General features: G+C 39.3%; 1 protein-coding gene across 1 annotated transcript; it reads right to left on the reverse strand.

Moving 5' to 3' along the window:
- Positions 1-1,374: 1,374 nt before the first annotated feature.
- Positions 1,375-12,243, reverse strand: LOC308404674 (glutathione hydrolase 5 proenzyme-like; the record flags this gene model as incomplete). Its single annotated transcript, XM_080894826.1, has 12 exons — positions 1,375-1,512; positions 1,599-1,709; positions 1,876-1,982; positions 3,366-3,457; positions 3,562-3,746; positions 4,396-4,526; positions 4,661-4,807; positions 5,032-5,219; positions 5,290-5,458; positions 7,042-7,149; positions 7,224-7,351; positions 11,882-12,243. The coding sequence occupies 12 exons, from the start codon at positions 12,241-12,243 to the stop codon at positions 1,375-1,377; spliced, it is 1,866 nt and encodes a 621-aa protein (XP_080750952.1).

A 12,243-nucleotide genomic window follows, 5' to 3' on the forward strand; every position in this document is an offset into this window, starting at 1 on the left:
CTGCTCTAAAAGAACGTACGTACCTGGCCCCGCCTACCATTCTCGGAAACGTAAAATGATTGGCTCGAATCGAAAAAAAAAGCACCGAAATAAAGCACCGAAATGTGCGCTGCTTTTCGGTCTGGTTACTACCGTTTATGTCAGACCACCGGACACCGGTACCCATCCCTAGTAACTGCACTTGTGTAGTAGGACTCCTAATGTTTTTGGTTTTGTTTATACTACAAATCAATTGATAGATAACTTAGGGCTGCCATAAAGTGGACCTTACTTTCTCTCACTTCTGGACAATTCAGTGGGCTAAAATTTACAAAGTAAACATAAATTTGATGAGACTTGAAAATATGAATTGTTTACTGGTGGAATGGAACATGAAGTCTGTAGCTCATTTTCCAACAATCTTTTATATAACCAAAGATTTCTGCAGTCAGTCTCTTCCTGCTGGCCTGATGCAGGTTGAAGAAACATCGTCATAGGCTTCACATTTCAACCTGAAAGCTGTGTCCTTGTTTTTTTATATTCTATGATTTATGATGAACAAATATTTAAAACGTCATATTGATCGTATAAAATTGAGGCAGATATATAAATCCCTAACATTTTTCAAAAACATTCTAGTTTACAATGCTGTCTTTGCACTATTTTGCATTAAATTTGGGATTTAAATAATCTGATCATCACATTATGTTTTCAATATTACAAACTTTACCCTTACTAACAAGAAAATGCGGTGCGGACGCGTTACTATTTTTCAACACTCAGACAGTTGAAGCTGTCCTCAGGGCGAAACAATCGCAAAAGTGCTGCTGATTTGCTGAGGAAAAATAGCCACAATAAACCAATCACATGACCAATTTAAGATGCTATAGCAACAACCCAAGACAACCCTGAGTCTTCACTTTTGTGTTAAAAGTGTGTTGATAGGCCATGTAAAACTAGAGTCATGATAAATAAATATATATTTAATGTTTTTTCCTGAATACTATCGTTGTTTATGTTTACTGAGGGAAGAAACAGTAAAAACTTCACCTCTGCTTGTCAGCAAAAATTTAAAAAACAAAAAACAAAACCATCCTTTCCTATTGGTGTTCTGTAAATAGTTTGAAATAGTTATCAGGTCTTTAAGTTTGATGTCATTAACCGTTTCTGGGTCCCACAGTCAAACGATCACTGTGGCATCATTGAGAGTTACAAACTGTCTAAATTTATGAAATTTAACAGAGTTAGAAGTTAGCAGGAAGTTAGCTCGCTAGCTTCCACTTAAACATAATACACCATGTTCTGACTGAGAGATTTCGAAAAAATGAAAACAAACAGCTCTGCTATCATAACCTTAAGACCATACTCTATAACTAACATCACTGATTCTTGGTCTCAGTAACCAGCTGCTTTGCCTTTTTTCCTTTCATCAGACCATGCAGAGATACAGCTGCCCGCCTTTTCCACAGCGTTAACTGTGTTGTAGAATTTTGCTATTTTATGTCCCAGAGCTTCAAGACCATCAACTACATCCTGCAGGGCAAAGAGGAGAGAGACTCAGATGGAACAAGAGAAGTAGAACTTATTAATTTATCATTTAAATACATTGAATAAATTACCTTTTCAAGCTTGGGTTCAGGTTTTACTTCACTTTTAGAGTCTACAAGAACAACCAGAGTATCAATTGCCTCCTTAAGACTCTTTCTAAACCAAAGGTGGTTCATGAGCGCCTTGGAGAGAAAAAATAAATCTATGAGGTGAGAATGTGATGATTACAGGATAAATTAGGTCGAAGAATCTTGTTGCTATGATGCAGCAAAGACGGGCATCAGTCCGTATCAATTTATTTTATTTAATATATAATGGCACCTTTGTGTGTGTACCATGCATACATACCGAGGCCACTGCCGGTGGAATCATTTCAGCACCAGACCCTCCAATCACCAGCGTCTTCGACGGAGACTTCAGCACAGAAGGGGCCATATTGGAGGGAGGCCGCTCCCCTGAGAAATACAACAAAGACCTTGAATAGCAGGACAAAACTACAGTCCAAAATGTCTCCATGAATCTCGGAATGATGAGATCAAGCTAAAGCCATTCTGTTATACCTGTGTGCAAAAAATGCACTGCACCCGAAATATTTCATAGTTCAGCAAAACTGATCAATCTAATAAACATGAACCTACACCATCCTCCCTATTCTGATATGTTAAAAAGTACTTAGCAGCAATTTTAAAGAACCAAACTAATAGGGTTACCAATTCCCAACAAAAAAAAGAAATAAAAATAATAAAAGGGAATCACCCTCCACCTCATGATGCTTAATAGTTACTATATACAATAATGGATTTCTATACATTTTTGCATCAGATGAAAACTTTGGTTGTAAGATTCAGATAATTTTTTTTAAACTAGACATTAGAATAAGAAAGAAAAGTATGTCTTTGTGCCCCCTCTCCCTGTTCATGCCCTACCTGGCCCTGTGGCAAAACTTTGCTCATCCAGACTGCTGATCGGTACTGCACGCTACATCCACTCTATCACGTGACGCATACTGCTCCGATGTGCTACAAGGTTATAAGCTGGGTTACGCTATGTCGCAATTTTTGTGAGGTGCTTTTGTGATATTCAATGGATTGGATTACATTTTTTATTTCTCTCCGATATCCGATTCAGTAATTTAGGTCAGTATCGGACCGATACGTAATATCAGATCGGCCCATCTCTAAGGTTAACCCACTTCAATGGAGACAAAACCCAACAATAAGATGAGCCCCTATTTGGTGACAGTGGGAAGGAAAAACTCCCTTTTAACAGCAAGAAACCTCCAACAGCAACAGGCTCACAGAGGGGCAGTCATCTGCTGTGACCAGCTGAGGACAGATTTAGAGAGTTTATGTAATTTGTGTTTATAGAAGTTCACTCAGAGCTCAACTGTGCCTGTTCTTAAACATTCAAAACATTTCAGCAGGCTATGACATTAAATGAAAAATGCCATTTTAATTCAAATTTACCTGATGTGCTTTGGTTTGGCAGTTTTGTTGACCATTTTCATGATCAACAAAACATGATGCGCCACAATGAATTATGAAATGACATTTTCTCCGCAAATTTCCTCAGTGGTGCTTTTTTTGGTACTATTAGATTAAAAATTCATGGTGTGCAGTTTCCCCAGGTGTTGTTGTATTTTCTTTCAAATTTCTTATGTTGCGACACGCTAATATGTACAAACATGCATATTTATCAAGTATATGTTATATTAACCACGCTTAACACATTAGTTTAGAAGATGAATTAAAATTGCAAATTAGTACTATCAGAACTCAGAGGTCCAGAATATTTGTTATTAAATATTAAATTTAGAAGGAATCCTGCTGATCCCTTACCATGAAAGATGTTATCAGCTCTACCACAGAAGTCATTTAGGTGGTTGTTGAGGATGATTCCAGTGCTTGAAAAGAGGACATTGGACCCAAATCTGTAAAGAGTAAACATTAAATGAACTAGGTCTAAACCCTGTGACACTGTTGTGGAAAAGTCAGCTGGTTTCTAACAGTGAAACAGAATGATGCAGGTACGGACCCATCATTGATGCTGCTGGTGACAGACACAGCAGATCCATCTTCAGCCAGCACAGATACATGTGTGGTGCCGATGCTGTCCAGATATGAGTTTTTGCTGTAATACTGGGGATCGTGAGTCTTGTCGCTGCTGATCAAGCTCCGTATGTGGTTGGCAAAGCTATCCACTGTCAAATTCTTTGCCATCTGTGTGAAATACAGAGCATCGGAATTACACAAAATTAACAATAATCATAATATGAATAATAATACATACTAAAATACTTTGAGACAAATATAAAAGTAATTTAGGTTTATCTGCTTTAAAAACATTTATTTATACTTATAGGTTTTAAAAGTTACATCACTGCTCAGAATTGTGCTGAAATAAAAATGCAGAGTTACTGGGAAAGGCTGAGACACAAAGCATTTTTTCAGAGTACTCTATGCAGTAAAATAATAAGTACATCCTCAGTGCTTCTATAAGAGCTTATAGAAGAGGGTAAGTACCGGTAGTGATATGCAAATGCCCTTGATAAACTGATCATTAACACAAAGTCACAATCTCACCGCAGCAAATTAACCCAAAGTCCGACTGTGCAATGCTCAGAGATATTACAAAAAACAAAACAAAAACAAAAAACAACACTTCAGACCACAACTCATTATCAGTGTGCATAAACCGACTGTGGTGGGATGTGGTTTGTGGATGAGCTGCAGGTGGGGGTGGAGCAGTGGGTTCAGGCAGAGCAGAGGCTGATGTGGTATTGCTCCTTTTACCCATTTAGTCACTTAAATATAATCATACTATATGCAATAAAGCAGGTGCAAATCTGTAGGATTTTGAGATACTTATTTTATCTGAGCTGAAGTTTGGATCTCTGATATGTTTCTTTAATCCATTGGCAAATTTTAAAGCTTCAATATAACGGTGATAAAACAAAATCTTTTCATCAGTCGTGTTAGGTTCTGATTTCATTTGGTATCCTGAAAATATAAATAATTGTTTGTTTTTTATTTAAAACATCGATTTCTTAGTGTATCACTTTTGTAAAGATTGTTTCATATAAGAAAATGATCCTTATTAAACACTCTACATGCTAGAAGCAACAATCAGGAACCTTTCATGATGTTGAGGATGAGGCTGAGTATGGCTCCCCCTGCAGGGGGCGGAGGGAAGTACATCCGGTACTCTTCCAAAGAAATATTCCACGCATCAGTCACATTAGCTTGATACAATGCCAAGTCCTCCAGTGTGAGTTTTCCTCCTGAGCAAAACCAGTGAAACAAATGATTTTGTTGAGCAAAAATGAACACAATGCATTTCATAATCAAGACTTTGAATGGATCCAGACAGATCACAGTGTGGCCTTTGAGAGATGACAGATTTTTATAGAGCCAATTAATTTTCTAATTTGTAATTAGAACATTGTGCCTGGCAGACATAGAAAACGGTCAGAAAGAGAGCAGGATGAAACCCGTCTGATAATACCTGCATCCTGAATGTCACTGATTAAATTCTTTGCTATTGTTCCGTTGTAAAACACATCTGGTCCCTCGTTTGCGATCGTCTCCAAAGTGTCAGCCAGTTTCTCAAATTTCACAGTATCACCGGTCTTAAGCAGGTTCCCATTTTTATCTAAATATAACTCCCTAAAAGACAAAGACAGTGAAATAAAGCTGAACCATTCATTGTTTGCTCTTTGTATTTTTGAAATCACATTGTGGGTGTTTTTCATTCCGTATTGACGTATTATTAATGCGTGGGATGTGTTGACCTTGGTAGTAAGGAATAGGGAATCCTTCTCTGGCTAATTTGATGGTCGGCTGAAAGAGGTCGGCCCACGGCAACTTCCCATAAAGCCGGTGTGCCGCTTCATAACCTCGAATTTCCCCAGGAACCCCAATCCATCTGCTATCTGGTTAGATAGATAATGGATAGTCAGTGCTGGAAAGTCCCACATACATTTGCTCGTGTTTTAAGTAAACTGTAAGGTCCTGACCTTTAAATCTGAGATGATGTCTGTTATAATTTGGTGTAAATAACTAACATATAAACTAATTAACATACATATAAATAACATTTTGCATCTTACAGTTATTTTAAGTTTATTTCACTATATTTACACTATTTCTGGATCAAAGAAGCATTTAGCATATCTTATATTTACTTTTCTTACTGTTTATGCAGCCTGTGTGCAGGAGTGTAGCACAGAACTCTGGGCCCCATAAATAAATGGTGTCTGTAGCCCCCTTTTTTTTCTTGATTCATCTTTCTCACACATATTCTAATGTCTAATTTCTTTATTTTTTAATGTCTGCCACAAGTGAACTGCTCCAACTACTCCCAGTTCTTATTGCTGTCCATCCCATACTCAAATGCTGTCAAAAGACACTTCTTAACAGAGACTATGCTGATTCTACATATGGATCCACAGCTTCCCTTCAAAGTCAACACACTATAGACAATCAGGGAGTAATGCATGAAGGTCATTTGTACTCTGCTGACAGCAACATAAGGGACAGGGACATGTGCATCCACAGCAGCCTGTGTCTCTGGCCCCACTTTAGCATCTCACAACATTTCCAGCTTCACCTCCACAGACAGATAATCTGCCACAGAATGAGTGGAGATTAGCCAAATTAGAAACAATGACTGATAAAGATGGACTTGTGAGGAGAGTTAAGATTGGTCTTGGGGAGGAATTTACATTAATTGAAGACCAGAAAATGGGAAAGATGGGACAGCATTCTGGCAAGAAAGCTTTAATGTTAGCTTATCACCAGCTGTTGTACTTTAGCTGGTTTGTTGACTGCCTGGAGTTGGAAGCGCTGATTGTCCAGTCTGTTTACAGTAATTAAATAATAATGCTTATGCACTCCTTAGTGTGTTAGAGTCCTGACTTTTGTTCAGTAGATGAGGTTTGAGGTGAGGAGGAGGATGACATTTTAACGAGATACCTGTCATGCTGTCTCTTTCCTTCGCTTCTTTGATGACAAGAACCCTCTCAGGTGATAAAACAAAGGTATGATCCTTCATATCTTGAGTTTGTCTTGCAGACTAAAGTGCTGAATTAAAAAAAAAAAAACCTCTACAGATAACTGACTACAGCTTTAACATTTTTGTGTTACATCTTGTGCATGATTTGGAGAAAGACCTGTTAAGACCTGTTTGGAGAAAGATCTAACTACTCCAATCTCTCTGGCTTTTTCTGAAACTAATTAGCATGTGTTTCATTGTGTTTATGTTCGATTACTCTGACAGATGTCATATAGGAAACTGACTCGCTGTCTTTAATAAATGCCAACGGCCAAACCCTCTGTAGTGGTTTGCTCTCTTTTTTATCATTTCTGTTTTGCTTTCTTGAGGAAAGAGGAATGACTCAGTGTGCATTAGCAGCCACCTGTACAGAATAAATTAACTGTGGCATAAAGGTGAGTCCAAGAGCAGATTAGACTAAAACATTATAAATATTAGCATTATGGCAGAAAAACAGCCCACCTTGTAGCCACTCCGTGGTCTGCTCTGTGGTTTTACGACACAACTTAAGCAGGTCAGAGTTCACATTTCTGGGGACAGTCTCTCTGGAGTTGATGATTTTCACTTTACCTTTGAAAAGATGACATATTATTATGTTATTCCCCAGCAGGGCTGAGCTAAGAGGAGCAAGGGTGTTTTGTTACCAGAGCTGTCCATCACAGTAAATATGACCCCGCCTCCGATCCCTGCGCACTGTGGGTTGATGATGGAGGTGCACAGCAGCGCAGCAATGGCAGCATCTACTGCAGAGCCGCCTTTCTGAAGAATGTCCCTGAAACAGTTCATTGTTATCACTTTAGTGTTATTGTTATCATGTGTGCACAATTAAATTTTAATCTTTATTAAAATTATAATGTCCCACAATTAAATTGCCATGACTGAATAACACGACGATGTGTTGTCTTCGTTGATGCATGTGCTAGGGACGCACAGTTCACTGAATTTTAATCTCAATCACGTCCCACAATCAAATTAACCTAATTAACCAACCTATTGCACGCAATGGCAGCGTCATCTTACCCTCCGACCATACATACATTACACAAAACATCAAATGGGAAAGACAGGTCAGAGAGGTATAACAATGGAAAATGCACCACATGAGGAAAGATAAGGAGAAAAAAAATAACTCCCCCCAGACTGAGCTCCAACAGGGAGATCAGTTTGAGAACAGAAAAAAACCACCTCTGCACAAAGATCATGAAACAACCCTTAATACGCCAAAGAAACACATGACAAGCAACAGGAGTGGGTAAAGGGTGAGAGACAGCCGAATTAGACAGTACATCCGAGCCTGCAGCCTGCAGCCTGTGCGCTGGTCTCCTTGATCCCCGTCAGCATCGGAAGGGAATAAGCATCGAAGGCGTTTGGAAAGGGAGGGGAGATGAGTGTGTGCATATCAGTGTATATGTATGTGTGTGCGTGTCCAGAGTTCAGCTGAGACAGTGTCCTTCGCCCTGCCAAGCTAAGTAAACAGTCTTCCAGCCAACCCAGGTGGCCTTGCATGGAATGGGAAAGAACAGACTCAACAGTCGTTATCAGGGTGTTGTTCAGCTCCAGCCTTGAGACCACTGCAGCTGGGGCCAAAGGGGTATCCGCGTGAAGTGATGGTGGTTTTTACTTTAGTGCGAACAGCTCACATGAATTTCAAAGCAGTTCTACAGTCCAACACTGGTCTCTCAATCTCCCGTTGGAGAGCCGCGAGCTTCACCATACTTGCGTTCTGTGATGTTGCCATTTCTTGTGATCAAGGAGCCGATTCTGAGAACTCACGGCAGTGAGCCTCCCCGAGATGTCATCCAATTTGCGCCCAGAGATGTTATTCCGAGCTAGCCCTTCCGAGATGTATCCAGTCTGCAGTCAGAGATCTTATTCTGAGTATTCACAGCAGCCGTCAGCCTCTCCAAGATCTTATCCGTGCTGACTCAATGAGCCCATTTTGAGAAACTCACGCCTCTCCCATCGTTCCAATCCCAGCGGGCAGCCTTGTGGGGGTTTGAACAGCCCGTTCCGCTTTCTTAATCCTTCGATAAGTCAGGGCCAAGCCAGCTCCGATCAGCCAGAACCCTGTTACCATGGTTCCGAATAGGTAGATATCTTCAGCACTCAGGCTCACCCGAGCCCAAACATCTTGTTGAGAAAGGGGTGTCAATTGCATTTAGGGACCAGTTGATCAAATCCATAATTCCTCTTTTAGGTTTTAGAGAACAGACTGTGAGAGAGTGTTCCAGGGAAAAGTAATACACGAGACTAGACAAGGACATAAGAGGCTAAGCAGGGAAGCTAAGGGAGAGGAGGAGAGGAGAAAAGTGCGACCGCCTTCGTCAAGAGCAGAAAAAAAAGAAAGTGATGCAAGAATACTACACTGGCCAGCATATGACACAAAATTCACCCCCGCAAAAACTGATAGTAGGTTTAAATATTGGTGAAACTTTGGTATTACCGCATACTGAAAAATATCATCTCAATAAGGTGTCGATACCTTTCAACAAATGTCAGACAGTTACAACCTTCTTTAGATATCTCCAATTAAGACATAATTTTAATACAGATATTGTGTCCAAGGAGAAATAGCCATTAGTGCAAATATTTATAAATGCATGTAAAGGGAAACTGACAAAACAAATCTCTATGACCTACTCAATACTACAGACAGAAAGGAAACTGTCTACCACCTACATTAAACTCAGATGGGAGAAAGAGGCTGGAATAAATCCATCTGAAGAAGATTGGTCTAAAATATGTAAAACCACAGCCACTACTTCAAGCTCCGATCCATGGAGAGAGTTCACCTGGAAACAAAACTCTGAGGTTTTTTTAATCACCCCTAAGCTTAAAGAACTCCATAAACTTCAGTAGGCCACTTCCATATTTTTGGAGAATGTCCTAAAATCGCCCCCTACTGGACAGAAGTGGTCTAAAGAACCAAGCAGATAACTGGGTTACATCTTGAGAGGAGTTTCAGTGTCTTTTACTTAGCCAACATCCCAATTGGACTGAAGAAACAAGACAGATACCTGCTACAGGTATTTCAGGTGGTCAGCCAAAAAGCTATAACACACAAGTGGTTGAAAAAGGAACCTCCAACTGTTTCGGACTGGACAGAAATACTACAAGAAATTCACGTTATGGAGCGACTAACCTTCTCCTTGAGACTGTCCTCAGAAAAATGTGAGCAATACTTGAAGAAATGGAAACATTTTCTTTCTGAGAAATTACTCTCTAGTCTTGTGGTATTCCTTTATATTATCTCTGGTAATAATATGTATCCAGGTTGTACATAATTTTCAACTTGTAACCTTGTGTATGTCAAACTTATACCTAAATGGCCTAATCTCCCTGATTTATTTATTTTTGTTTGGTTGGTCCTCCTTTTGTTGTTTATGTTCAAATGTTATTGTCTATAAAAATGGAAGAAAAAAAACACTCGATAAACAAAACGTTGTTTTTTTTAAAATAACGTGATCATTTCCAGACAAACAGGTGGGTCTTAAATTGTATAAATCCTAAATCCACTTTTTCGGGTGTCTGTGAGGAGCCTAGCATCAGGACTGTGGACAAGCTGGAGACAGGGCAGAGAGGACTGACTGAGACCAGTGTAAAGTCAGTTGCAATCGTCCAAGTGGGAGGAAATAAGAGCATGAATTCCAATTTAACCATCTATCACAGAAAGAAGAGTCCTCATTTCAGTATTTAACCACCAAGTTAAATATGTCAAATATCACACACAAGATTTTTTCCATAGGGTTTGATGCTGGACAGATGAAGCTGACCACAAAGCTCTCTGATGGAACTAAGCATTTTGAGCGCTCAGTTTCAGTAGAAACGCAATTTAAACAGCAGTTTAAAAGTGAAAGGATTTAATCCTGTGTTAGGTTTTGGTAATTGCACTGAACCTGCACTGAATTTAGGTGAATAAGGAGGACCAACTTTATTTTGATCCAAAGACTTATACATTAGTGAGAAAGTTAAAATTTGTATGCAGAAAATGCAGAAAAGACAGTAGCATTGTGTTTGCAGATAAAAAAAAGTGGAAGTAAATTATTACATACTGTTTCAAACAAAAAAACTGAGAAAAATATTAAAAGTTGTAGCAAAAAAAGCTTAAATAAGACTGAAGATTACAAGGTTTAAATTAACTGAATTGAACGCTACACGAGAAAAAGCTGAGTAATTAAAAAAAGAAATGACAGAATCAGAAAAATGGTGAATGTAAGCTGATATTCTTTAGGGGACTGGGAAGACTTGATACTAGAATTGTGACCTAAACAAGTTGATACCAAGGGTTATGCTAGTTAGCTGATATGCATTTACATGTAAATGTTTTCGTAATATAGTAAATGGCTTTTCTACTAGCAAAGGGCTTTATACAACTTGTTCATTCACCCAGGTTTTCAGTGCTACCTAACTACCATCCAAACCATTCACACTCCGATGGATGCATGGGAGAGCAACCTGGGGTTAGTATCTCGCCCAAGGATATTTGGCATGCAGACTGGGATCGAACCAACAACCGGTTAAGAGGTGACCCGCTCTACTACCTAAGCTACAGCCACCCCATATGCCACTAATCATTCGAATAAGATACACTCCAGATACATTCCAGTGTTTAACTGACTGAATAGTATGCATTGTTCTTCACAATCTGCAGCAAAAAAATCTTTAAAAATTTCTTTTCATGTTGGCTTGAAATAAAATATCACTGTTGGTACTGCAGCTTACTGCAACACAAGTATGCGTTTAAATTAGGAGAGGCAAAGTGTGATATCCACATGTTGGACCAGCATGTCTACACGCTTTACCCTGATATTGTACTGATATTATTCCCTATATGCCTCTATGTTGTCAGTACAGACGATGTCAGTAACAATACTGATTTTTCAGTTGGGAACAAAACAGGTCTTAGATCCGGGTCTTTGAAGTTAATGATGGGATCTGATCACACACACACACACACACACACACACACACACACACACACACACACACACACACACACACACACACACACACACACACACACACACACACACACACACACACGTAAACAACAGTGGGTACAAAGAAAACCGTCTGGAAAGGTTGAAAAATTAAACAGTCAAACTGTTACCTTGATGCTTTTTTAAAATTTTTGCTTAGCATATTTTAAGGTATATTTTGTTGTGTAACTGTAAACATTTTATAAATATTATACATGCGTAATTCTCAAAGATGTTTTTAGCGCTAAAGTTTGCATTTGGTGCGTAATATTATGTGTAATGTGAAAAACAAAAATGTGTCAGAAGTTTAAAATGTTACTCACCGTCCAATCCGTGAACATTTCTCGGAGTCTGCGGCCACAGCAGCTTTTGAAAAAGGGCAATCAGCACTGGGTTCCTTGACACACTCACTTTTACCCTTCGAATAAAGGATAAAAGCTGGTAGACCAACTACTAGAGCACCTACAATTAGACAAACTGCACCTACAACTAATAGGGGGTGAACTTTGGGCGGGCAAGTACAAGTCGTTTTTGCGCTCTCAACATCCTCGTCCTTAACGTCCTCGTTGGGGGGACACATAGGAGTCGTATTTGCCCCCCCAACGTCCTCGTCCTCAGTGTCCTCGTTGAGGGGGGAAATGGGAGACATATTTCCTCCCTCAACGTGCTCGGTTGATTCAGGCAT

Source organism: Rhamphochromis sp. 'chilingali', assembly GCF_963969265.1.
Source record: "Rhamphochromis sp. 'chilingali' genome assembly, chromosome: 10".
Classification (NCBI taxonomy): Eukaryota; Metazoa; Chordata; class Actinopteri; order Cichliformes; family Cichlidae; genus Rhamphochromis; species Rhamphochromis sp. 'chilingali'.